General features: G+C 52.8%; 2 protein-coding genes across 9 annotated transcripts in view; one reads left to right on the forward strand and one right to left on the reverse strand.

Annotated features, from left to right (window-relative positions):
* Positions 1-17,022, forward strand: part of TJAP1 (tight junction associated protein 1) — a 40,649-nt gene extending 23,627 nt beyond the window's left edge. For 6 of the 8 annotated variants that reach the window (XM_027682079.1, XM_027682080.1, XM_027682078.1 and 3 more), the window contains 7 exons: positions 4,088-4,246; positions 6,712-6,740; positions 7,863-8,024; positions 8,675-8,741; positions 10,485-10,592; positions 11,300-11,383; positions 13,079-17,022. In XM_027682079.1, the coding sequence (XP_027537880.1) occupies positions 4,088-4,246; positions 6,712-6,740; positions 7,863-8,024; positions 8,675-8,741; positions 10,485-10,592; positions 11,300-11,383; positions 13,079-14,395 (1,926 nt within the window). In that variant the 3' untranslated portion in view covers positions 14,396-17,022. Of the gene's footprint in view, positions 1-1,795; positions 1,850-4,087; positions 4,247-6,711; positions 6,741-7,862; positions 8,025-8,674; positions 8,742-10,484; positions 10,593-11,299; positions 11,384-13,078 lie in introns of all 8 variants that reach the window. The other 2 variants (XM_027682085.1, XM_027682086.1) reach the window with 2 other exon arrangements.
* A 1,208-nt stretch (positions 17,023-18,230) lies between these two features.
* LRRC73 (leucine rich repeat containing 73) lies at positions 18,231-24,305 on the reverse strand. Its single transcript, XM_027682088.1, has 6 exons — positions 23,727-24,305; positions 23,105-23,265; positions 21,955-22,077; positions 20,672-20,772; positions 20,229-20,412; positions 18,231-18,686 (listed from the first exon to the last, which is right to left on the reverse strand). The coding sequence occupies exons 1-6, from the start codon at positions 23,996-23,998 to the stop codon at positions 18,616-18,618; spliced, it is 912 nt and encodes a 303-aa protein (XP_027537889.1). The 5' UTR covers positions 23,999-24,305; the 3' UTR covers positions 18,231-18,615.
* Positions 24,306-25,604: the final 1,299 nt, after the last annotated feature.

A 25,604-nucleotide genomic window follows, 5' to 3' on the forward strand; every position in this document is an offset into this window, starting at 1 on the left:
TGCTGGGAGTTGGTGGAAAAGCAGATTGAAACTATGCTGGCCCGGTCCTTCCTGGAGGTTCACGTTCTCCCTCTCCCTTTTTCCCCCCATACTTTACAGTTTGCCCCACAGAGCAGTTATGCTGTTGTGAAGCTGTTTTCCCCTGTGCTAGTTGAGACCTAACTCTAGCATTATAGTAAGGAAAGGGGCCAGATAGCTTGTTGGGACAGGGCCAGCACTTGGGCACCTCTTCAGTTTGTTTTGGCAAAGCTTGAGTTTGCGTGGTCCTGGTTGCCTGCCTGTTCCATTCACCTTCGATCTGACTTTCCCTGTGTGTGTACAACTGCTCTACACCCTGCGCTCCTGTCCCGCCTCCCAGGGCTTGGTCCCATCGACATGAGAAAAGTAGCACAGCAGAAGTGCATCACGGAAAGGAGGACTTCACTGCAATCTCTTTCATGTCAGTGGCAGAGTGGTGGCCACAGAGCTACATTCTTGCAGCTGGCTCCTAGATTAACCCAGTTCTCTTCTTGTATTGGTGGGTACCTGTCGTGGTTTGATTCCAGCTGGCAACTAAGCACCTCACAACTGTTCACTCACTGCTCATCCCTCAGTGGAATGTGGAGAGAACGGGGGAAAAAGTAAAACTTGTGGGTTGAGATACAGACAGTTTAATAGGACAGAAAAGAAAGGGATAATAATGAAAGAATTAGAGTATTCAAAACAAGGGATGCACAATGCAATTGCTCACCACCTGCTGACCAATGCCCAACCAGTTCCCAAGCAGTGGCCCTTGCCAGCTTTTCCTCTTGTTTATATACTGAGCATATGCTCAGTATGCTGACACCATATGCTATGGAATATCCCTTTGGACAGTGGGGGTCAGCTGTCCTGGCTGTGTCCCCTCCCACCTTCTTGTGCCTTGCAGCCTACTTGCTGGTAGGGTGGTGTGAGAAGCTGAGAAATCCTTTCCTTACTGTAAACACTGCTTAGCAACATCTAAAACATCAGTGTGTTATCAACATTGTTCTCATCCCAAATCCAAAGCAAAGCACTGTTCTAGCTACTAGGAAGAAAAATAACTCTATCCCCCACAAAACCAGTACAGTACCCAAAACCAGTACATATACCCAAAGCAGGGGCTTTGAACAGAGAAGAAGGTTGTTTCTGAACTTGTATTGTGTCCCTGGTGGCCTGGATAAGATTTTACAGAAGCCTATTAGCAGCAAGGTAGAGATTGATATGCTTGATGGAAGTCAGAGGGTAGCTTGCCTTCCTCTAGTGAAGGTGTGGGTTATCGCAGCTGTAGGCATGAGGATGTAATGTTTTGGCTTAAACAAGAGTGTAATAATTGCCAGCTCATTTGTGAGTGGGAAGCACTGACTTAAAAGGATGAGTGAGGTAATTGTTAGCGTTACCAAACTTCTGTACTGAAGGCTTCACAGTTAGCATCCCTCTGCAGTGGTGGGGAAGATTAGCTGGGAGGGGGTCCCATTCTATAGGAGATTTGGTTAGTCCTTCCTGGAACCAAGTTTCCTTGAAGCTATTGCTTCATGAATTTTGAGTCTGTGTGGTCCCAGTTGCCTGAGTGCCTTGAACATATCCTTGCCAGGTGCCTTTCCAGCTCTTGCTGGGCTATGTGGCCAACTATTCTAAGTTCATTTTCTTTACTTTCAGAAGATCTGATGTGGGTTTGGGCAGGTACCTGGAGTGAGGTGGCCATCTAGTTGTCCTTGGTTATAAATATTCCCTATTCCTTATATATTTCAAAGTTTTTTTTGTGGTGGATGCTAAGCTATTTGTTTCTCTTCTTCAGGGCATCTGAGTGAGTATCCCTGCTTCATGCGGCTTCAAATTTGAGCCCAGGCTGGTAAGTGCTCACGTCCTTAAGAACTAGAGAAATTATTGTGATTTCAGCTTGGGATATTTCCATGCACATCTGCTGTCCCTAGCCTGTAAGGAATTGACAGAAGGGTTCCCTAGTTCACCTCTTTGATGGTGGGATGCTTACAAACCTGCTTCTAGTCAGGTTTTCAGCATTTCTCTTAGAAAGAAATGTCTTCCCAGCAAATCAGACTATCTGTTTTGCTTGGGGATGCAGTGAAATGTGATTCAATATGCTGGATGTGATTTTTCTTAAGTATTAGAGACTTAATACTAAACTAATACTAAACCACGACAGGTACCCATCAGTACAAGAAGAAAATTGGGTTACTCTGGGAGCCAGCTGCAAGAGTGTAGCTCTGTGGCCACCACTCTGCCACTGACATGAAAGAGACTGCAGTAAAGCCCTCCTTTCTGTGATGCACTTCTGCTGTTCTACTTTTCCCTTTCAATGGCACCAAAACTGAGCCTGTTCAGGAGAAGGGACCTCGAGGGAATAACTGCAGCAAGGGGAAGTTTTCCAGCATTTTTATGGGGGAGATTTACAGGTTAGTCCTAGGAAGTTGTGTTTGTGGAAAGGTGTGAGAAACTTTTGTTAGCTTGTATTTATGGCAGGGTGAAGGACACTGTGAAGTGGCTTGGAGCCAATCTGTGCTTGGTGCAGCCACCTCACACTTGCCAGTCCTCTCAGGGGACTCAGTCTAAGTGTCAACAAGATGCAGCTAGGTGAGAGTGGTTAAGAATTGGAGAGAATTCTTGGGGCTCCATTTAGACTCTTAACATGTAAAACCCCACTGTCTAAAACACAAGTGAAGTCTGATAGGTCACTGGCCCAGTGGTATCCACTGACTCCAGGTATGTGACTGGGAGTTGCATGGCCCTGCTTATAGAAGAGGGGAGAGAGTGTGATATGAGTTGATGCGAGTCCTGCACTTTGAAGTGCTGCAGGTCAGGTGCTGAGGATTGCAGAGATGCTAGGCTTTATCAGTGTTAGGATCCTGCAGGGGAAAGGGGAATGAGAATTGGGCATTTACTCCAAATATCGGGCAACTATGAATGATGGCATATGTTGTCATCAAGGAAAGGCTCTACAGCATCTACTTGACATCTCCGAGACTTCTTGTGTACAATAGGGTAGTTGAAATTCTGACTGCTTGTAGGGAAGTCTTCCTGCCCACCACTGCAGACCCAAAAAAGTGGAAAGAAAGGTGTTTCTTCCATGTGTTCAAGATAGCTGCTTTTCATCTACCCTATTTTTTGCTCTTGTACTGCTCCTGTGGTGGAAGAATCCTGCCCAGCACGGCTGGGGTAAAGGGATTAATCTTCCCACTAGTGGTACTACTGCATGTCTATATACTACACACTTATGCACTCTAAGGGTGGTGAGGCACTGGAACAGGTTGCCTAGAAAGGTTGTGGACTCCCCATCCCTGGAGGTATTCAAGGCCAGGCTGATGTGCCTCTGAGTAACTTGGTCTAGTGGCAGGTTCCCTGCCCATGGCAAGGGGTTGGAAGAAGATGATTTTTGTGGTCCCTTCCAACCCAGGCCATTCTATGGTTCTGTGTTGCAAAATCTGGCCTTAGGAACTAACATCAGTGACATTGTTCCCTAATTTGATGCCACCTCTGACTTGGGGGTTGTCTTTGTCTTTTCTGACAGAGTGAGCAGTTCTGTGGTACCTCTTTCTGACAAGTCTCCTATGGTCTGCTGCACTGGGACTCCAGTGTAAACCAAAAAGTTCTGGGTTTGGGCTCTTTAATGGCTGAAGTCTCCTCCCACATAGTCCTTGCTGACAGTGACAGGACATGATCAATAACTCCTGCTCCAGCTGTCACTGCTGCCTGTGAGGCTTGCAGTTTCCATATTGAAAAAGGCCTTTCCTAAAGAGCCTAATCAATATGCTGCTGTGAGATCTGTTCTCATTTGCTATATATAATCCGGACACACACAAACTACGTGAGTGAGCGTGTGTAGAGGGGGGGAGAGGATGTGCCAGCCCTCTGCTCTCACTGGCTGGGAGAAGGACACAGCTACCTCTTACTTTGCTCCCTCTCCTGCAGCAGCTGCTCAAGGCTTGTGGCTACATCCTTTCCCTGCTCTATTAGCACTCTGCATGGGGACGTGCTCTGGGACTCCAGGGGAGCTGAATTCCTGCTGGGTCACTCATAGGGCTCGATGGAGCACCTGTGACTCTCTCTTCTGTGCACTTTCTGCTGTTGGTAGGTAACCCGCTTTCAGAGCCACACAGGTGGGAGGATGTCGAGCACAGCTCCGTCAAAGAAGCCTTACCGCAAGGCGCCCCCGCAGCATCGCGAAATCCGCCATGAGGTACCCATCATTCGTGACGACCAGGACGGAGTGATCTTGGCTGAGCAGAGTCAGGTAACAACTTGCCGGGTGACAAAGGGCTTAACACCACTGCACCAGCAAACAGGGTTTAGTTACACCGAGGCAGGCCAGCTCGAGCAGGCAGAGGGGTTTGAGGTTTGCAACCTGAACTTCTCCTCATCGTGGTCCCTGGAGTCCAGCAGTGAGAAGGAAGTGGCAGGGTGCAGAGCAGAGTTGAACATCAAGAGCCAGACTGTCTCGCCAGCACTTCCACGTAGTGGGAAGATGGGGCAGCGAAGCGGGAAGCGGTGCCCAAACCGCAGTCGTGGGCACCGCAGCAAATTTGTGAGCCGTAGCATGGAGACAGTGCTGGTGTCTGGAGATGAAAGACACCATCCCACTTGCTCTTTCAAGAGCAGAAGCCTGGAACGCTCACTTATATTTAAAGAGCCTCCTGAAGTCCTGACTCCGAGGAAGTTTCGTGTCTCATCTACACACCTGCCTCTCAAAGGGATCCTGAAGCAGACCAACATGACAGGCTCATGTCCTGAGAGCTTATGCAAGTCCTGCTCAGTAGAGACACTTTGCCGTGGCCACGGCTCACGCAAGTACAGTGATCCTCAGCTCTGCCTCAGCCCTAGGGAGAAGCGCTCCCTGGAGCACAGCAGCAGCAGTGCCGCTGACTCTGTCAAGCGCAGGGAGAAGATCACAGAGGAAAAACTGCAGTTCTCCAAATTCCTGGATGAGATTACCAAGCGGGTGCTGAGTCCCAACCGCTTGCGCTCACTGGGAGAGACTAGGGGAGCAGCACAAGACCAGAATTCTCCCCTTTTCCCCAGAAGCTCCGTGCCAGAAGGCCAAGGGGAAGGTCACCTGCAAGGGGTCAAAACCAAGCATGCAACTGAAAGATCCCCCTGCCCAAGCAGAAGAAAAACAGAAAAGAAATGTGAGGGACTGGGAATGGCTTCGGGCCTGAGAAAGTGTGCTGAGGAAGCTGGGAGAGTTTCCAGACTAAGAAAGAAACCTGTCCTTGGGAGGAAGGACAGTAAGGGAAAACTTTCCTTGGAGAGAAGGGTAGTAGATCTGTGTCAGTATGAGCTGCAGCAGCTGGCAGACCTGGGGCTGGCAGGGACATCCTCTGGGCAGCAGCATTCACTGTCTTCATGGAAAATCAGTGCAGAGGGCAGAAGGGATGAAAGCAGTCCCTGTTCACGGCTATTACAGCCACACCATCAGTGTGCTAAGCTTGGGCAGAAGCGTGCAGTGGAGCCGAACTACCCAGAGAAAGGATCCCGCTCCACTCCAACACACTGGAGTCGGGAGGAGGGGCCTACCCCATCTAGATCCTCCCCTTCATTCAACCTGGCACTAAACAAGGTAGGTGCCAGGGTCACCGTTTTGCAGACAGGGGTCTCACAGAGGCCAAAGCCCCCACCTGGATTTCATCTAGTCTGTAATGCCAGGGGGGAGAGTGAGAGCAGGCCCCCAGACCTCATGTTGTGGGTGCTTAATCACCAGAAGCTGCTCTCCAGTGGGGGTGCCACTCATGGCTCTGCTACTGGTTGGGTATATCTTTCTGGGTGTAACCAGCTTCCCTTTAGCCCCAGGAGTTAAGGAAAGTAGAAACTGGTGCTGTTCTCACCACTGCAGACTTCCCAGGTGTTTGCTGGTTGAAGGCCCTTTAGGCTCTGGGGCAATAGGTGTGTACAGGAGGCAGGCAGCTCTGTTGTCAGGAGGGGCTGGATGCTTCTGGTGCTTTGTGTGTGCCCTATGCCTGGTATTTTGGGGTACTGGATGTTGGCTATTCCAGGTCATGGATTAGAGAGTGCAAAGGAAGAGAAAATAGCTGAGCCATGTGCTCTTGTCAGTGCTCTGTGTCTCCTTTTTCTGCAGGGTCCTGCTCCAGCCATCTCTGGGGATCTTGCCCATAATGTTAATTTCTTTTACAGGCTTTTTTGACCTTTGGTGTTTCTTCTGCTGTCCTAGAATAGTTACGGTGGCTGGTTTCAGGTCTGCAGAAAGAAACCTTTTTCACAGCACAATCTGGGTGGTGTAAATGCTAGCCACATTTTTCAGCTCCCAAATGATTCTCTCTCATGCTTTTTGTGGGTCTTCAAGGGCCCCACAAGTGATTGCTGTGGTGAAAATTTAATCCTCTGTATGCTGGCCTGTGAGATTCCTGCTACCCACTAACTGTGGATGTGGAGGAAGCTGAAACACCAGCTAAGGTGATGATTTTACAAGAGATGCTGAGATTACACCCTGGGAGGGTAAACTTACCTAACTTGTATGGTGGTTTCTAGTCCGGCTCTTCTGCTCTGAACCAGAACACACAGTCTGTTTTGGTATCACACGTCTGAGCGGTGTGTGTACAGATCCTTGTAGCCTAGTATGACCTGTCAGAGCAGGTGAGGAGGAGTCACAGATAGGGTCTAGCAACCAAGACTGCCCTTTAGGATAGCATGAGAGACCAATTCCTCATCTGAAATAATCTCACAGCTGTTTTCTTCCCTGTGCAGGAACCCTTGACGGATGCAGAAAGGATGAAGTAAGTGTCCCTCTCCCTCTTTATGCCTGTCATACTGCAACTGTGTGGGTGCTGATTCCTCATATCCTGCCTGTGCCACCTGCACAGCGAAGCTGACTGGATCTGTGGGCTCCTTTCAGATCTTCAGTCGTCTTAGGGCCCTGTGGGCAGAACTTTGGTCTGTGCCTTGCCAAGCTCTACCTTGCATGTCTGTCTCCCTGGAGGAGGAGGAGGGAACATAGACCCTCAGTGCAGGTGCAGGCAGAGGAGTTGGTGGGTGTGAAAGAAAGGTAGATGAAATCTTTAATACAGGTGGAGATAGGAGTACCTTTTTTAATCTTTGTTATTGTCCCGGTGTAAGCCACCAGAAGCAGTATGCAGAAGCCTGCTGCTGACTGAGGGTGAGAACTGAGCCCTTTGCTGGTGGTGCTGTGGGACATAGACAGCTGCTAGCACTGAGCTCCAGGCCATGGGGAGGAGAAAGCTTGCACTGCCAGAGAGAAGCTGTGCTTCTGGGTTTCTCCAAGCAGCTGAGCACAAAGGAATGAAAAACAACAGGAAATACTTCTGACCAGCAGACATGTCCTGGCTGGAGAAGAATAGAGCAGTTTGTGTTGCAGTGGGGTTGACCAGCAGCCGTGGTCACATCTGTAAATGCACCCTACCACCTCTGCTTCTGGGTTTAAGGCTGTATGGAGTCCTCTTTCCACTATGTATTAAAGGTGTGAGAGATTTTGGTTCAGGAGTGGAGAAGATGATTTTGCTCTTCTTGCTTTTAACTCTTCTGACCTGGACTGGGATAAATTATTGAGTGGTTTTCAGTCATCAGTGAGGGACACGAGCTGCACAGCTCATCTGTCTAGTGGGCTTTATCCAAGCACTGTAACCTGAGAGGGAGCTGGGAGCCATGGCTGGCCAGCTGGCATGTGCTTCTTTGCCCCTACTCCAAGAGAGTTTGAGTGTCTCTTGACAGAGATGCACCTCTTGCTTAATGTGCTGGAGTCTCCTGACAGTTCAGTTCCTGACCTCTCAAGGGCCCCTGTGCAGGGCATTGGGCCCTAGTGCAGAGCAGTGGGGTGGGGTTGCTGGTGTGGAGTACCCCTTGTGCAACTCAGTGATACCTTGTTCCTATTCCTGCCCCAGGCTACTGCAGCACGAGAATGAGGAGCTTCGTCGACGGCTGACATATGTGACGAACAAAATGGAGGCGATGGAGAGGGAACTGGAGTCAGGTCAGGACTACCTGGAGATGGAACTGGGCCAGAACCGTGAGGAACTGGAGAAATTCAAGGACAAATTCCGTAGGTATGAAAAGGAGAACAAGAAAGGGGCAGAGATAGAAATAGAGATCCTTCCACTGAGGACTCCCTCAGCTAGTGTGAGCTGGCTGTGCCCTGTGGTGTAAATCAAAAGCATGCTGCATCCTCCAAGATGTGCACCTCCAGACTGTAAGGGGGAAGCTAAAGGCTCGACACCCATTATTTTCTCCAGGATACAGTGTAGGAATGCTGCCAGCATGAGAGGCTGACAACAGGGAATTCTTCATCTATTGCATGTAAGGCAAGATCCAGCTCAGATGGTTAACCCACATGTGCAAAAGAAGCCACTGATGGCTGCAAGAAAATACATCACTGCTTTACCTGAAAAGTACCTCAGTTAAGAATCAGTACCAATCACTGGTCATGTGCTTAGATATGACATAGTTCAGAGGAGTCCTCCAAAGTAATTTACATCCTCTCCTGCAAGATCCTTTCACCCAGCCAGCTTCATCTGCCTCCAGTAACTTGGGGTCTGAAAGCCCTTGTGTGCTAGAGGTAAGGCATAGCTAGTATGCCTGGTTGTCTTAGCAGCAACCTTTATGGAGTTTTGGAGCTGATGGTTTGTTTGGCAGCTATGAAGGTGACTTGACCAGGTGCCTGTGATCCATTCCCATGCTTACAGTCTTGTTTCTGTAGGTTGCAGAACAGCTACACTGCTTCCCAGAGAACCAATCAAGATCTAGAGGAGAAGCTGCATGCCCTGGTAAGTGCCCTATTAAGTCACTATGGCAATCAGGTGGAAGAGACCTGTTTGTTGGAAGCAGATGGGGGAAAGGGGTCCTGTCTTTACCCAGCAGATGTGGCAATGGGTGAGGGGTGAGATTCGGGCTACGACCATCTACTCCCCATTCTAGCTGGTGTCATGAACTGTTTTCTTGATTTACTGAGCCGTACTTGGTTGCGCACGTGAGCTTTGGTTCCTCACAACATAACTGCATGGTATTCCGTCATGTTGCTTCAGTCCGTCTCAAAATGCCAGGGATGTGTCAGCCAGTCTTGGGGTGGTCATCTTGGGAGGACGGGGACAGTCAGAGCAGAGCCAATGTGCGTGTATGTCTGTTGTGTGCATTCATAACACTCATGGCTGTTTCTTTTCTCTCCCTCCCCCTCTCTCTCTCTCTTTCTCCTCCCCACGCTGCCGCTGGCACACGCTGGGCGCACTCGCCTCTCAGGCCTCTCTCAGCCAAAGCTGGATTTTTGCAGTTGCGTCTTTTCGTTTGTGTGTTTTTTCTTTTTCCTCTTTACATGTCTCAGCCTGTTGGTTTCATTGTCAGTCCCACATATAACATCCCAGATGAAGGGGCCCCAGCCCTCGTCCAGCCAAGGGCTCACCTGGTATCCAGCAGCTGCCCACAGATGCAGCAGGTCCTAGCTTGCAGTGCTCCATCTTAAGAGTGTTTGACTCTGAGCCAGCTGGAGCATGGCGTGTTGGGAAGTGGTGCCCATAAGCTGCGGCACTGCACAAGATGTGGATGGCTGTGAGCCTCGTTTGCTCCCTTTCCTTCCCCTTCTGGGCTTTGAGCAGGCAAGTCAAATAGCTGAGATGGTGATTGCCTCTGTGTAGCCCAGGGTGAGATTTCTTTGGTTCTAGCACATGAATTTCTAGGGTTAATATTCATTACTCAATTATTTATTGTGCTAGTACCTGAAGAGACTGCACATTCAGGAAGTATTTCCTCTCGTACCGCCTTGCGTGTCATTGTGCTGTACCCCTGACACATAGCTGGGCCCTGGTGGCCACAGCCTCACAGCACCCTTGGCCAGTTTGGAAGAACTACTTGAGACAGCGATGGCCTGGAGCTGTTGCCCCTCTTTGCTGTTACATCTGGGTCTCTATCCGCTCTGTACCTGAACTGTTAGGAAGTCTAAAGAGGCAAGATTGTCTGCTTTAGGGATGGCATTAGTTGAACTCCAGATGATGCTACACCGGTCCTTTTAGTTGCTCTTTACTAGAGCAAGGCTTAAACTCTTTCAAGATGGTGCCTTCCTCGTGCAAAAAAAGCCTTTTTGTCCATTCAGCATTGACTGCTGGATCTTTTTGGGCAGTATTCTTGTTCTGCTGCCTCAAGGAAGATGGCTGGGTATCGCAAGCTCAGAAGTCTTTGCTACCAGTGGCAGGTTGGGATTGATTGCTCAAAACCACTAGCTTTCTACCAGGCACCATGGGAACCAGGACAGAGGGGAAACATGCTAGTGCTGCAAGAAGAGATACTGCATTAAGGAGGTTCAAACTCAACCTTGTTGTCTCTGTAGCTAGCAGAATGGCTGGTTCCGTTTGGCCTTTGGAATCCCCTCCCTTTCAAGAGGGTTGTCTCCCTTATCTGTCTGTCTGGAAGTTTTTTGTGTCCCAGCTGCACGTCATTGTGCTATGCTTGGACTGAGGTGGGTGGTGAAGCCAGGTTCTTCTGTGCTAGGGAGTTTTACACCTGGTGTTCTTGCATCCCAGATTAAAAAGGCAGAAATGGACCGCAAGACGCTGGACTGGGAGATTGTAGAGCTCACTAATAAATTGCTTGATGCCAAAACCACCATCAATAAGCTGGAGGAACTCAATGTAAGTGTCAGTCTGCAAATGGCTGTGGAAGTGTGTGAGGCGGGGGCTTTTCCTTTGTTCAAAGTCATCAGTGGAAAGGAGCACATGAATTACTCCAGTGTGTATGAATGCATGGGAGCTGTACACAATAGTAGGGAGACAAACAGAAAAGGGTCTGAGGGGTTGAGCAGGAAAGAACTCATCTTCAAGTTTGATGTATTTGCTCTTTTGAGCTTAGGGTTTGACCTGAGTCCAGCTTGAACCAATGGAGGTGTCATTTACTCTAGAGCTGAGAGGGAGATGGTGCCTTTTCTACACCATTAATAATAAAGAAGTTCCTGGATCCAGTGCTTGATTCTTTTAACTCCTCTCAACTCCCTCCAGTCTGTCTGCATCATCAGGCATGGCTGAGAGCTGTGGGATGGGATAGCAAATCTGGTGGGACTTTTGGAGATTATTAAAATCCCCAGAGGGAGAGGGGGTTGATAGTTGATACTCTGACAGAGTATATGGTGGGAGAAAGGACTGGAGCTGAAAAGGACACCTTGGCTGAGTTGTAAAAAAATACACAGGGGTGTGGGGAGGGGGAAATGACAGGTGCCCTCAGGAGCGATTCATCAAATGTCTCCTCTGGCTTCTGTTCAAGCAGCATCTGGTCAGGTGGGACCTTTTTGGATAAGAGATCAGGCCAGTCTAACACTGTTGCACACCTGTGCCCTCTCTTGCAGGAACGCTATCGACAGGACTGTAACCTTGCAGTACAGCTGCTCAAGTGTAACAAGTCTCACTTCAGGAACCACAAGTTTGCCGATGTGAGTAGCAATCCTGCTGAGGTGGGGAAGAAGGGCTGCATCTTACTTTCTCCAGCTTTCTCCACAGGGCTGCTGGCTTCTCATCCTTCAGCCTCAGAGGTGGGGGGAGGCTTCTGTTCCCACTCCCACTGAGAAGGCAGCACAGACCTTCTGCCAGCTCCTCTTTCATGACAGCTCCATTTCACAGTTCAGCCAAGAGCTGTTATAAAAAGCACAATAACCTTGAATTTGATATCCTGCTGGGTGTGTGCTGGGAGCTGGCAGGAGGACAGATCTCTCTCTTACCCTACTCCATCCTTTTCCCTTCCTCACCTGGCCACATGAAAGGGCCTCATAAGGAGTCAAGCAGCAGTAGACTGGCCTGGCTTCACTTATTACCCTGAGGAGAAATGTGTGAGGCAGCATTCAGGGTGTCTTCTAGGCCTTCTGAATAGAAGTTCATGCCAACTTATACTCCCCCTTGTGGGGGGAATGGTATCGGGGAGGGGAGTTCAGCTCATCCTGCCCTCAGGATGAGCAAAGATGGGGTTTAGATCTTCCACATTAGTAGCATCACTTCTTTGGTTGAAAGTATCATTCAAGCCCTTACCCCCGCTCTCTCCTTGCCATACCTCTAGTCTTCGTCCCTTCTTGTGTTCCTCTCAGCAAAACCACATACTTGTCTTTTTTAACTTAGCAGGTGACCAATAAGTCATCCTCCCCCATTGTGTCTCAAATTAGCACTCTTGAGGTCAGTGTATCAGTTACTGCTGGGGTAACCTTGACCTCTTTCCCAGCTGTCTCTCCTCTCTGGAGCTTTGAATTCTGCACCCCAGAGTGCTGTGTCCCATGTGACTGCCACTGGAGGGGGTTTGGTGCTGAACAGCTGTGCAGACAGCCTGCCTCACAGCCAGCTGTTGTCATGCAGTGTGCCCTGCGTCCTGGGCTTTGGATGCAGTTTACTTCTGGCTGTGATGGGACAGACCTTGCTATGCCACTGAGTGGCTTGGGGACCTCTGCTCTCCAGTTGATGCTGTGCATGCACATGGTGACCAAGGTGAGGGCAGCTTGGCAGGGTGATGGGGAAAGCAGTAGTGCCCATTTTCAGGACAAGGGGTGGTGCTTACACCCTGGCAAGACCCCAGTCTTGCAACTTCGGTAATAACCCCACATTTGCCTCTCTGAAATGGAGAGAGCTAGGAAGTGGGGTGACGTGGTAGAGTTGGTTGGAACAAGGGAAGGCATCGATCCTGGTCTGCGGGCAGGCTGCCAAGGCAGCATGGCTGCAATTACGCATTCAGGGAGCACTGCGGATCCCAGCACTGGGGGCTGTAGAGTCACTGCAGTGCAACCACCGGCTGATTTTCCACAGATCAATAGACTCCTTCCTACCATGCACTGGCTGTGACTTGTCTCTACTCACAGGCGTGTGGGACTGAGCCCGTGTGCCATCTTTTCTTGTTCTATTTTCCAAACGGGGTCTGTGAACCATGGCCTGGAAGCATGACTGGTGTGACAGCTAGAGAGCCTTGGCAGTCCCTCATGGGGCAGGTTTGCTTTGAAAAGAGATAGCTTTCTCAAGGCAAGGTAGGTAAATGTTAGGGTCAAGATAAGGAGTACAAAGTACACATGAAGGTTGGTTGGAAAAGGCAGATTATTTGGAACTAAATGGCTTGCATGGCAGGCCCCTTCTAATGTCTTTTTCCTTTTCCCTAGCTTCCCTATGAGCTGCAGGACATGGTCAATAAGCATTTGCACAGCACTCAGGAGTCTGCAGGCACTGGTCAAGAGGCAGCCCACACCTTAGCACCATCTGATGTTGTGCCCACCTCAGTCATCGCCAGAGTCTTGGAGAAACCAGAATCTCTGGTTCTGAATTCAGCCAAGTCTAGCAGTGGCAGCTGTCCCATGGCGGAGGATGTCTTTGTGCATGTGGACATGAGCGGAGCCCCTCCTGATGCCTCCAACAGCTCAGGGCAGATAGGAAAGGAGGGAGGAGAGGCGGGGAAACAGCAGAATGGTGGCTGCAAGCCACAGAGTAGCATGGAAAGTGTGCCTGAGGATGTGCCTGCCTTTGAGAAGTTAAGCCCATACCCTACTCCCTCACCTCCCCATCCTATGTACCCAGGGCGCAAAGTGATTGAGTTCTCTGAGGACAAGGTAAGGATCCCAAAGAACAGTCCCCTGCCCAACTGCACATATGCTACGCGCCAGGCCATCTCCCTCAGCCTGGTACAGAGTGAAGACGAGAGCTGCGACAGGCACCGGACACTCCCCAGCAGCCCTGCTTCAGAGGGGCGCCGTTCAGCATCCAGCTGTTCCTGTCAACAGTCCCCCAAAGCAGCCAGAGCTCACGGATCTTCCCAGAGCAGCCCATTCAGCAGCCCTCCCCAAATCCCGAGCGCCTTTGCCAGCTCTGCCAGCTCTGAGGAGGACCTGCTGGCCAACTGGCAGCGTATGTTTGTGGACAAGGCACCCCCCACCTCAGAGCGAGTGCTGATGAACCGCACTGCTTTCAGCCGTGACACAGCCCCCGAGCTCCAGAAAAGGTTCAGCCGCTCCATGCAGGAGCTGGGTAGGGCAGCCTCGGCTTACTCAGATGGTGAGGAGTCCGCGCAGAGCTGCAGCTGGACCGTGAGCCGGGACTCGAGTGTGGACACAGACAGCACTGAGTCCAGAGCCCGCAGGAGCCATTTCTCCTCAGACTATGGTACAGATTTCTCCCAGGATGAAGCCCAGAAGCTGTTGCATGAAAGCGGTGGAGGCAGTGCTGAGCCTGAAAGCCTCTCACCAGAGAAGCACAAGGACTATGTGGACCTTGGCTTGCCTGAGAGCCCAGCTGAGGAAAGAGAAATACTGCTCCAGGGAAACAAGGAGAGCAACCAAGGAGGTGCCCAAGAGGAAAGTGGAGAAGGCAGGGTCAAGCCTCCCTTCAGTCGGATGCACCGCAGCCCCAAGAGGATGGGGGTCCACCACTTACATCGCAAGGACAGTCTGACGCAGGCCCAGGAGCAGGGCAACCTTCTCAGCTGAGACAGAGCAAGAAGCAGCCACATGCTGCAGAGCTGTGGGATGCCTCCATCAGTCCACCTGAGGGAGAAACCTCCCTTAGTACCCTCCTCCCAGAGGGAGTCTGCTCTGAAATTTTATATTTATTCTCTTCCTTTTGCTACCTGGAAGAGCTGAGGTTCCCCTTCCCTGGCACCTCAGACCCACAGTACTAGCACATGCAGTGTGCAAAAGCACACCCACTGTCCCGACATGCTCACAGCTCTCTCCACAGCCTCACACTGGTGCCTGTACCAGAGCTAGTTCTTGGTACCCCTCGTCCTGGTGCCTGTGCCTCTTTACACCCTCATCCTCCTTCCCCCTTCCCACTCAGGTACCTGAGGCCCTGGGTGCTCTTGTGCTGGTTGCCCACAGCTGCTCTGCTCTATTTTTTCTTGTGCCAACAGGGCAGACTGCCTGTGTGGTGGTGTCTGATTCCCCAGGAGCCCCAGGAGCCACAAGTGGGGCACAAGGACTCTCCCAGCGGATGGCTGTGTGCCGTGGGGATGTGCTGGGATTGCTGGTATCTCATTTTTCTGTTGGGTTTTCTTTTTCCCCAGCTGCCCATGGGGTTGTTCTCCAGAATCTGCCTCTGCGGATTTCCAGCATTGGGCTCAGCACCTGGTCCCCACAGAGGCAATGCATGGGTGCTGCCTGCTGAGGTGGTTTGGGGAGGCATTGCCTGCTGGGCCCTGGGGTTTGTGTTTGCGTGTCTCCTCCCTCACACCTCTTCCCCTGCTCTCTGTGCTGTTGTTTTGTTTGAACGGTGCTGATGCTTTGCTCTTGGGTGGGCTTCTTTCTTCTTTCCAAGCCTTTGGTTTTGGGGTGTATTGTTTTTTCGTTCTCCCCACCCCGCATAAACAGACACAGCCGTTGGCAGCCGGTCTGATGCCTGCGTTGAGGGTGTGTTGAGGAGGCTCAGCTATCAGAGCTGCGCTTCCCTCTGATCCTGGCCTCCAGCCTGCAGAAACCCTTCCAGGCTCAAGAACAAGGTCTTGCCCCAGGCAAGCAAGGCGTGAAGGATGGTACCGGCTTTTCTGGGCAGGGCTTGGTGCAGGGCCAGCAGGGATGTGAGGGCAGCATGCTGAGGAGCTGCTCCTTGTAGATGCACTACCTCATGGCTCAGCAGTAGCCCTCTGCCAGGGTCTCCTTGCATGCCCCCTTCTCTGGGGGGCTCCAGGCTGGCTCTGGTGCTTCTCTGGAGCCTTCCCTTCTGGATGGGGCTCTCTGTGTGTTTTTCCTAGCGTAGTGTGATATTGCGTGACTTTTCTTCTCAGTCTTGTGTGCTCAGTGTCTTCTTGAGGGGGAGGGAAGGGGAGAGGTCTGTAGATGTAGGTATTTTTTTGAGGGCTTACAGAGCCCAGGCCTCCTGTTTTAATTTTGTCCTGTGCTCTTGTCTTTCTGGTGTTTCTTGGCTCCCCTGGGAGTGCGAGGCAGAGAACAGCCCAGTTCCCTGCACCACACCCCCTTCAAACCCCACCATCTGCCCTCGATCTGCTATCTGGTTTTTGAGTTGGGTTTGTGTTGTGCTCCCACCCTACACAATGAGGGCTCTTCATTGGGCTGGAGGAGAGCACCCCTGTCTGTATGAGGGAGCTTCTGTTCATATGCTTACATCAAGATGTACAGCTGAGAGCTGCCTGGGGGCCCTGCTCCTTTCCCCAAACCCTGTCTCTACAAGGGGCTTGCAGCTTGCAGCTGGGGCCAGCCAGGGCTTCAGCTCGAGCCTGGAGGCTCCAGGGCCAGTGAAAGGGAGCTGCAGGCCTCTCTGGCAGTTATGTAGGTTGCTTTATGTACCCTGGCTAGAGCTGCTGCCTACACACTCACCTTGTTTCCTGCCACCCTCTGGTGGGGAGGTGGGACTCGGTATTTCACTGCAATATTTTGCTTGGTCCCTGTGCAGACAGGCTGGTGCCGAGAGCAGGCGCCTCCTCTGAGCCTGCAGAGTGTTCATCTCCCCTGTCCCAGTCGTGGTGGCAGGGTCCTTGTGTGTGCTGTCATCAGCTGCTCCAATGCTGCATTTCTTCTGTTCTGCAGCGTTGCTGAGAGTTTGCACCTGCAGCAGCTGCCAGATCCTGCCTCATGGATGTCACCTGGAGTTGGATGCTCACTGAGCGAGCTGCTCTGGCTCTGAGGCTGCTGGTGGCCTGCAGTGGGGGGGGGCATTGCCCCTCAGGGCTCAGCTCCATCTCCCCCGAATCCTGGCATGCTGGTCAGGGGACAAAAACCTCTCTTGCTGAGGCAGCTGGTGCTGATGGTGCTGGGCAGAGCCAGCCTCCCTCTGCTTTTGGTCAAGGTAGACTGAAAAGCAGAACAGTGGATGGGTGGCAAAAGAGTGCCCAGAGCCTCGCCAGACAGTTGTGCTTTGCAGCATTAGGCTGCTGGCAGAGGTTGAGAGAAAGCGGTGGCCTCAAGCAGCAGAGCCTTCTCCCCTTGGGCACGGTGCCCTCTGCATTCCTGCCCACCTCCAGCAGTATTGGCTCTGGGGCCTTGAGCTCATCCCACTTCCAGTGTCCCAACTCCAGACTGTTAATCTGTAACTAATGTGTTTTTTTCTGAGATTTTCAAACTGATGTATATTTTAAGACCAGAAATAAACTATTTTAAAAGTAGGTGGCAATGGCTGTAGTGTTCTTGATGCTGCTTAAAACCTGGACTGAGCATGTGAAGGAGCAGAGCTGCTCAGGGTACACTGTCCCAAATTTGCTGAACTGTGTGTGCCACCTGTTAGCTCTCAGAGAGAGAGTGATCCTGTGACCTCCAAGCAGCCTCAGTGTTACTGGTAAGATTCTGCCTACCTTGTTTCAAGTATTTTGCTAGCTGTCCTGGCTGTGTCTTGGCAGACTCTCCACCTGCTGATCTAGAGTAGGATGAGGTGTAGCTAATCTTTTTAATAGTTGTTGGTTTTCATAAAGTCCCAGCTCTTGGAATCAGCTGAGAGTATCAGTTCTTCACTTCAGAAACTGAGTTATGTGGAACCATGCAACATATCACCTTGCTGGAGTTCCTAAGGGGGTTATAATTCTAGAGACAGTATTTTCTGTGGGGAGGATTGAGGTTGATTGGACATACCCCAGACAGGAAGTTGTCCAAATATGAGACAGAGAGTTCCTGCAGGATGCTGTTATGAACACTTGGAAGTGCTTCCTTTTGTGTTGAATGGTGCTGCAGAGGTCAGAGGGCTCTGATGAATTTTCTTCCATCTCCCATGTTATGCTGTGCCTTTCTGACCTACATATATGCAAAGCGTAACACAGGAAGAGTTTCTTGTTTCTTTGTTCCCATAATTAATATTATTCCTTGTTCCCTTGAGTAGCAGCTGCGGCCACAATTTGATCTTCTAACCTAATCTGAGCCTTGAAACACGATCTTCCTTGTCTGCTCCAGCAAGGGACGCTTGGCCGAGCAGCGCAACCCGCAGTGCTGATGCAGGCTGAAGCCTTCACCAGAGGGTGCGCGGCTGGGGCCAAGCTCCCTCCAGAGCCAGACTAGCCCTGCCCGCTACCTCCTGGGCCGGGGGAGGGCCTGTGGGACAGAAAGCTGGGCTGTCGCCGAGCTCTCCCAGGGCCGGGCCTGTGGAGGAGCCTCGGCAGGGCGGGAGGGCCCGCGCGCAGCGGGGTGAGGGGCTGCCGCCCCCTGCCGGCGCTCCGGTCTTGCAGCGCCTGCCTGCGCCGCTCCCCGCCGCCCCTGCCGATACCTGCCCGCCCCTGCCGGTACCTACTGGCTCCTGCCGCCCCTGCCCGCACCTGCCGATACCTACCGGCTCCTGCCGGCCCTCGCCTCCCCGGAGTCGCACAGTGACGGAGACGGACGCTTCCACGAGTGGTGCCACCACGTCTGTGACCTTTATAAAACTCTCATCGCAACAGCAGTACAAGCGATAGAAAGGACATCTCTTATACACATCTGAATAAATACAGCCTGCGCCCTGCGGGCACAGCCGGGCGTGGGGGGGGCGGCGTGAGCTACACATGCGGCGACGGGACAATCACAAGCGGCCGACTGGGCGTGTGACAACACAGAGACGTGTGTAGAGATTTGCTCGGACCAGGCTCCGGCGCTTAGAGAGCTGAGTGAGGCGCCAACAGGAGGTGAAATGTGTGAGAAGTGGGCTGGGGAGCCCAGCAGAGGCGGGGGGCCGGCGGGCACACGCTGCCCCCGCGGGCACGGTGCTCTTCTTGGCAGAAGCAGGCAGGGTAGCCCAGCTACATCTCTGTTTCTGCTAAGAGGCTGTCACCGAGACCTGACGTCATCAGGACCATCTGGGAGCTGGAATCTGTGTCGAGAGAGGGAGAAAACGATGAGCCGTTCGGGCTGCCAGAGAGTACAGGGCTGTACTCCAGATCCAGAGGTGAGGATGAGGAATTAGAGCACCGCAGGGTGGGAGGAGAACTGCTGAGAGAAGTGTGAGATTAAGTAGTCTGGCCTTGCAGCAGAATAGAATCGATGCTTGGAGAGGGGGAGAAAGCAGAGACAGCAGCAAGAGCCCAGAGGAACATCAGCTCTGAACCCTCCCCACATACAGGGGATGCTGCTTGTGCTGGCCCAGCCGTGCCCTTACCCAGCCCTGCACTCACTGAGTGCTTTTTTGGCTAGAGAGACAGTGTCCAGGTGGGATGGGCTGTCAGGCTGCAAGCCAACCAAGCCCACATAAGGTGGTGGTGCTACCTTCCCAAGAGCAGGGAACACAGCAGGCACTCAGCCATGTTACGGCAGCAGAGGCCTAGAAATACTGACTTTCTGCATGGCATGAATGGAGGGTTTGTGCAGCCCTTCCCTGCCTGCCTCGAGGAGGTGAAGGCAGCTTGCTGGCTCTCTGATGGCACAGAGCACCAGCCAAGAACACTGTGACCCTCCCCACACTGAGTGAATCAGATGCAAGGAGGATGGGCATGCATAGCAAGTAAGAAACTCAGTAGGATACCAGTCTCCCAACCAGAAGCCTTTTTAAACAGAAAAAAATCTGTTTTTTTCTGGATAGGAATGAGAAGATCTTTAGTGGCAGTCCTACACGTTCACTGCTGCATGGGATCTCTGTTTTGGGGATCAATTTTTGGAAACTGGATGCAAAACTTGGACTGGATGCAAAACTGTCACTAAATTATTTTTATGGCTTTAACAAATGAGGATCCAGATGTTTTCAGGTTGATGGAGTGGTTGTGCTTGTTTCCTGCTAGTGTGACATGAGAATTGTGAGGGGGAAGGACAACTGAAGGTAAAAAATAACCCCTCAAAACAGCTGGATCACAAGGTAGGAATGTCAATATACAATATCATATATACAAACTATACCAAACAGGCTACTGCTATCTCCATAATATACCTTTTTTCCATTACAAGGAAAAGACAGGCTGTGGCACCTGGCTAACTCTTCACACGTATGGGATGCAGAGATAGGAATAGCTGATGCTGTGCGGATTGCAGGGAGGTTCTGGAAGCAGTGAGGAATGACACAAGTTTTGGCTAGGCTATCTGGCAAAGGCCCCTGAGATCTTTAATGCTCCTGCCCTTGAGTTTTAAGACTTTGCATAAAGATTTCGTTCCTGCAGCATCAGGAAAAATGCCTCAGAGGTACCGTTTCCACTCTTTCCAGCAGCTGCATTGTCCTTGGAGGCTGCCTTTCCACAAGAGGCTCAGCCCAACGCTGTTTAACATGAAGGCCACGCCTGGAGGTTGTATGTATTCCAGTTCATGGGGGGAAAGGACAGATCCCATTCACCAACCTCACCACAAGAGACCAGTGGCACTGGAAACACCCCAGACACTCAAACTCCTGCCTGTCAGCTCCTGCCCACAGCCCAGCTCCCCGAGCTCTTACTGTTTTGGCAGATCCAGGGGTTCTTCTCCCTGGCTGTGACTTCATGAGCCTCCGTCTCCTCCTCTTCCTCACCCTCTGAGAGAAGGTCAGAGATCTGCTGCTGCAGCTCGGGACTAATGTTGTTCTCCGCCAGGATGAGTGTCCGTAGGGCTGTGGGGTAGTTCTCTACCATGTCCAGCAAGGTCTGGGCGGAGAGTGAGATAAACAGGCTGAAGCAGCACAAACAGCAGCCAGGCTGAGCAGAAAAAGCATCAATGCTTTGTCTCCCTGCAAACTCCAGCCAGAGGAAAGTAAGAACACCCCTGGGTGCAGGGAGGGAAGGGGGCGCATGTGGACTCATGGGGGGGTGGAGGCAGGTGTAGATCCTAGGGCCTCTACAGACATCCCTGTCCTGTGCCACTGAGATGTCAGTGATGCTGTAGAGAAACTGTGGGCTCTCATACCTGGGCTGACTGATTGGTAAGTCCTGTTCCCTCCAAGTCCAGAACTTCGAGGGTTCGACTGGAGGCCACAGCAACAGCGAGCATCCCTGCCACCTGGTCACCTGTGGGAGAAGCAAACTAGGGCCATCAGCAGTGCCTGCCTTTCCTCATGTAATACCACATGCCCTCATGGAAACTTCCTCTATCTGCCATCAGACAACCTCCAAACCTGTTCCTCAGGGAGAAAAAAGCTGTTAACTAAAAAAAGAGACAAGGAAAGGTGCACCATTTTGTGGTTATGGGAGCAGTCATTGATTGTCAGGAGGAACACGAAGGAACACAGTGAAACTGGTTTTGTTCAGAAAGGAATCATATCTTTCCAAATCTCCTTCCTACACAAGGATGCAAGGGCCTTTAACAGTCCCTGTAAGGCATCACAGCCACAGAATAGGAGCTAAATACTTCAGTATAGGGGAGGGCTGGAGCCAGCCAGAGGGCTCTGCACCAGCTGAAGGAGTGCCTCCCTGGAAAGGGGGTAAACTTTTGGACACAGCATTAAAGATTGATGGTAGGGAAGAGACAGGACTCCAGTGTGCTCTCCTGACATTCTCTGCTGAGTGCCAAGATGCCATACAACTGTGACACCTTCTCTTGAAGCAAAACCCAGAGTGCTGTCAGGTAACACCCTGGAGCCTTTCCTGCCCAAGAGGAGGTACCTGGTCAGACAGAGGGCCTGGAGGGAGGCTCTGTTTGCAGATAGGGTGAGGAGGGGAGTACCCTGCTGATGCTCAGGGAGGCATGGCCTGATCTCCTCCTCACCACCTTGCAGCAGAGCTGGAGAGAGTTTGTTTCTATGGCAACGAGTGCCAGGCTCTCCTCCTCCTCCTCCCTTCTCCTCCAGGAAGATGAAGGGGGGAGCGTGGGGACATACTGCATCTGCCAAGCCAGCTTCCGCACCCTGTTCTTCAGGAACAAGGGAGACATGGAGGGTCAAACATGACAACAAAGGCAATGGAGTAGGCAAGGCACAACCTCCTTTCTGGAGGGTATGTGCCCTCCCTGCAGGGTATGTGGCCACCTCATACAACCAGAGCAGTGAGGGTGGCTTTCCCTACAGGTGAAGGTGCCCGGCAGGGTGAACTTGCTGCTGGGGATCAGAAGGCAAGGAACTGCCCCATCCTACTGTTGATGCTCTACTGCATTTCTAGAGCTTGGTCCCCAGCCAACCACTGGTGCCAGTTGCACAAACACTGAGAGGCAGGAGTGCAGCATCCCCTGCTCCTTCTTCCTGGCCCCCAGCTTACCTAGAGGGTTGTAGTCCAGGTTCAGCACGCGGAGCTGTGAGCTGTGAGCCACTGCAATGGCCAGGCGTCCCCAGCCCTTGCTTGTGATGCCTGGGTTGGCGCTCAGTGTTAGCTCTTTGAGGCCTGGAGAAGAGAGAGAAGCCAAACCAGAGCCTTAGGGTCACCAAAGAAGTCTCAGGAGAACTACTTCAGCTCACCAGAACAGCTTTGAGTTTGGGGACCTATGGGTTTGGTTTGCTCTGACAACTGTCATCACATATTTCAGAGATCAGTGAAATATTTCACTGCCTTCAGCAGTAGCCCTTCATTTATCCATGCTGTGAATGCCCCACTTATCTGCACTCCCATCCTGTGTCCTGCTTACCCTAAGTAGCAAACACAATGGAAACAGGTAAGGGGTGTGTGAGACGACTGACTGGGTGAAGAAGGTGACACGAGGTGACAGGTTGGAGAGAGGATAACAAGGACAGTAGGCTCTGAAGCCTGCACTTGGGAGGGGTGGCCAGCAGAGATAACAGCATCAGTGGCATTGTGAGCACACGGAGGAGGAGGTGCTGGGGAGAGGTGGAAAGCACTTAGAGAGTCAGGAGACAGGAGTGGCATTACCTCCGCAAATGCCAGCTCTCAGCTTAACTGGCTCACTGGCCTCACACCACCAAAGATTATTCCCTGCAAAGACCCGAGACTTGGCACTAGGGCTATGACCATGCAACTACACACTCACACAGTGCACCTGCAAGCAGGGGCAATTCCCAGGCACTGGCAATAAAGCCAAGTGCTGAGGTGAGGGCACATGATATATTTATCTATGGTCATTATCAACACTCAAATGCGAAATAAATTCAAAATCCAAGCTGTCCCCTCCTCCAGTTTCAAATGCTCCTGACATGAACCAGAAACAACCCGTTGGTCTCTGAGCTCCGATCTGCCAGCAGGACAGATCAATTACAGAAAGCCCATGCCTGCCCAAGGGAACCACCTCTTTATTGCCTGGCTTTTCTGCTTTACTTAAGTTGGGGGGAAGAAATTCTTCAGCCCAGGCAAACTATAGAGCCTGCCTCCTCCGGGGCTGAGGATTTACTGCTGCATGCATCTGCTCTGTGTGAAAGCTCCACTGATCATTGTGCAGCCCACAGCCCCTGGTGCTTACCGGACTTGGCCCCATCAGGCGGCAGGAGCCCACAGATAAGGTTGATGCCTTCATCACCCAGCATGCAGTCTCCTAGATCCAGAGCCACCAGCGAGGGGTGGATGGAAAGAGCAGGATTGAGGAGGGCCAAGCCTGCATCTGTCAAGGGACTCCCATGGAGGCTGTGCAGGTAAAAGGGAAAATTACTATGGAGCCTTCTTCCTGGGGGCTACCTAACCTGACAGGGAGGTAGAAGCAGACGAAATGAGCTGGATGACAAATACTAACCCTAAGTGGGCAAAAAGTGCTGCAAAGCCTCTGCTGCGAGGATCAGGTGGCCCTCCTCCCCCGGCCGGGACGAGGGGGTGCAGGGGATGCCAGCGCGGCAGGGGCAGCCCCACCACCGGGGCAGCCAGGCTGGAGGGCCAGGACTGAAACCCAGGACCGTGCCCATCCGGCGAGGACAGAGGTGGCTCCCTCCCAGCCAGGTGACGGGTAGGGGCTTATCCGCCACAGCGTCAAGGGCATTTTCCCTCCGACAAGACTCAATTTCAAGGGCTGGCCCGGAGCCCCCCGAAAGAGCCGTCCTCGCCCGGAAGGGGCCCAGAGCCCCCCCCGGCAGCCCCCGTCCCGCTGTACTCACAAGAGGGACTGGACGGAGCGGTTCGTCTTCAGGGCCTCGGCCAGCTGCTTGACGCGGTTAATGTTGGAGACGATGCCCAGGTTGAGGTTGAGCTGGGCGAGGGAGCGGGACTCGGCCACCCCACGGCAGACGTGCCCAAAGTCCCGCTCAGAGAGCTGGCAGCCCCGCAGAGACAGCAGCCGCACCGAGTTCTCCCGCAGGCTCTCGCAGATGTCCCGGATCTCCGCTCCCGACAGCGTCTCTCCGGAGATCTGGATGGACCCCGGCAGCATCTTCCCCGGGCTCGGGGAGCCGCCGATCCCGGGGCCGCGCCGCCCGGGCGCCGGGGCTGAGCCAAGCTGCGCGCTGTGCGCTGCGGGCCGGGGCGGGCGCCGCCGCCGCCGCTGCCGCTGCCCGGCAGTGCCGGCCCGGCCCACCGCGGTCCCGGGGGCGGCACCGCGCTGCCTTCACCGGCGGCCGTCGGGCCACCCCGCTCCGCCCGGCGGGGCGGCGGGACCCAGGGGAGCCATCGGCCGGGGCTAATCCTGTCCGGGGCACAGTGCCGGGCGGGGGCCGGGCAGTCCCACGGATCCCCGCCCTGCTCCGCCCGCACCTGCTGGGCCGCCCCGCCTCCTCCCGACCGCCGCTTCGGGCCCTCCTACCGCCCGGCAGCCGCCTCTTCTCGGAACGGGGTGGGCGTGGAGGGGCCCCTCACCCCACGCCCGTATCCCCCACCCCACTCCAGCACGTCCCCCGCTACGCGAGGGGCGGCGACAGCGCCCGCTGGCACCTGCCTGCTGCCCTGAGGGGATGGCGGAGCCATGGCCGGCGGGGCCGCGTCCCCGGCACCGAGGGGGTGCAGGAGCGGAGGGAGGGTGGGAGAAGCCCCTCTGGGAAGGACCCTCCCTGCTAGCCCCGCTCCCACCTGGGGAGGGGGCCAAAGCCATTGGGCCGTGGCGCACGCTGGGCGCTTGGTCTGAAGAACTGCAATGTTCCGTGACTTCAGTGACGTTTATGCTTAAACCTGGAACCTGGACCCATGACTTAATGGCGAGGTCCGTGTGAGCTGCTCCTCAAGGCCCAGGGCTCGTGGAGCCGGTGCTTGGAAGCAGCTGGTGAAAGGTGAAGGGTTGGGGAAGGGCCGCAGGCTTCCTTCTTCCTGAGCACACAGTCTGCGTCCTCAGCCTGACCTGAGGTGTGTGGGGCATAACCTGCCTTCTGCTAATGCACGGGTACGGATCAGAGGGATTTGTCCCCTCTCTCCCCCGTTGGGTAATCCTGTTCTTGGAGAGAAACAGGAAGCTGGGCCCCTGCATTTTCAACTTCACTGAGCTGAAAAAGGAAACCAGTGATGTGGAAATTAGGTTAAACCGCCTAAGTAGGCAGCTTTCTGCACATAACTAATCTGGCTGCTGCATATAGCAGTTCTTAAGTGAATTCCAGCCCAGTGGGTAACACTGGGACAAACCCAGGTTCCTCTGCTTGGTTTTCAGGCCAGGGTGGGGGAGAGGGGGTGGAAAGTGAAGGGGAAAATAGGGTGTGGAAGGGGATGTGAAGCAGTTCTCCTCCATTGAAATGGAGGACCAGATCACCTGAGCTGAGAGTGCACATTAGGCTCTGAATGAGACAAGGGAAGAAGCAGATAAGAAGCTGGATTCAGATATCAGCTTTTAGACTTTGGCTGCAGCATCTAACTTCCAGTGTAGGTATCCCATGCCCTTTGAGTAATCCATTGCTGTTCTCTAGAGCTATCTACACGCTCCTTTTTCTTTCCCTGTTGCACAGGGATGCATGACCTTGATACTGTTCCTGCAAGGAACACCAAAAACAGACCACTGGCCTAGCAATTAATCTGCACTGGGATATGAGCAGCAGCTGTGAGCACCCAGCTGTATACAG

This window comes from Neopelma chrysocephalum, unplaced genomic scaffold, assembly GCF_003984885.1.
Source record: "Neopelma chrysocephalum unplaced genomic scaffold, ASM398488v2 Primary Assembly neopelma1_61c, whole genome shotgun sequence".
Taxonomy (NCBI): Eukaryota; Metazoa; Chordata; class Aves; order Passeriformes; family Pipridae; genus Neopelma; species Neopelma chrysocephalum.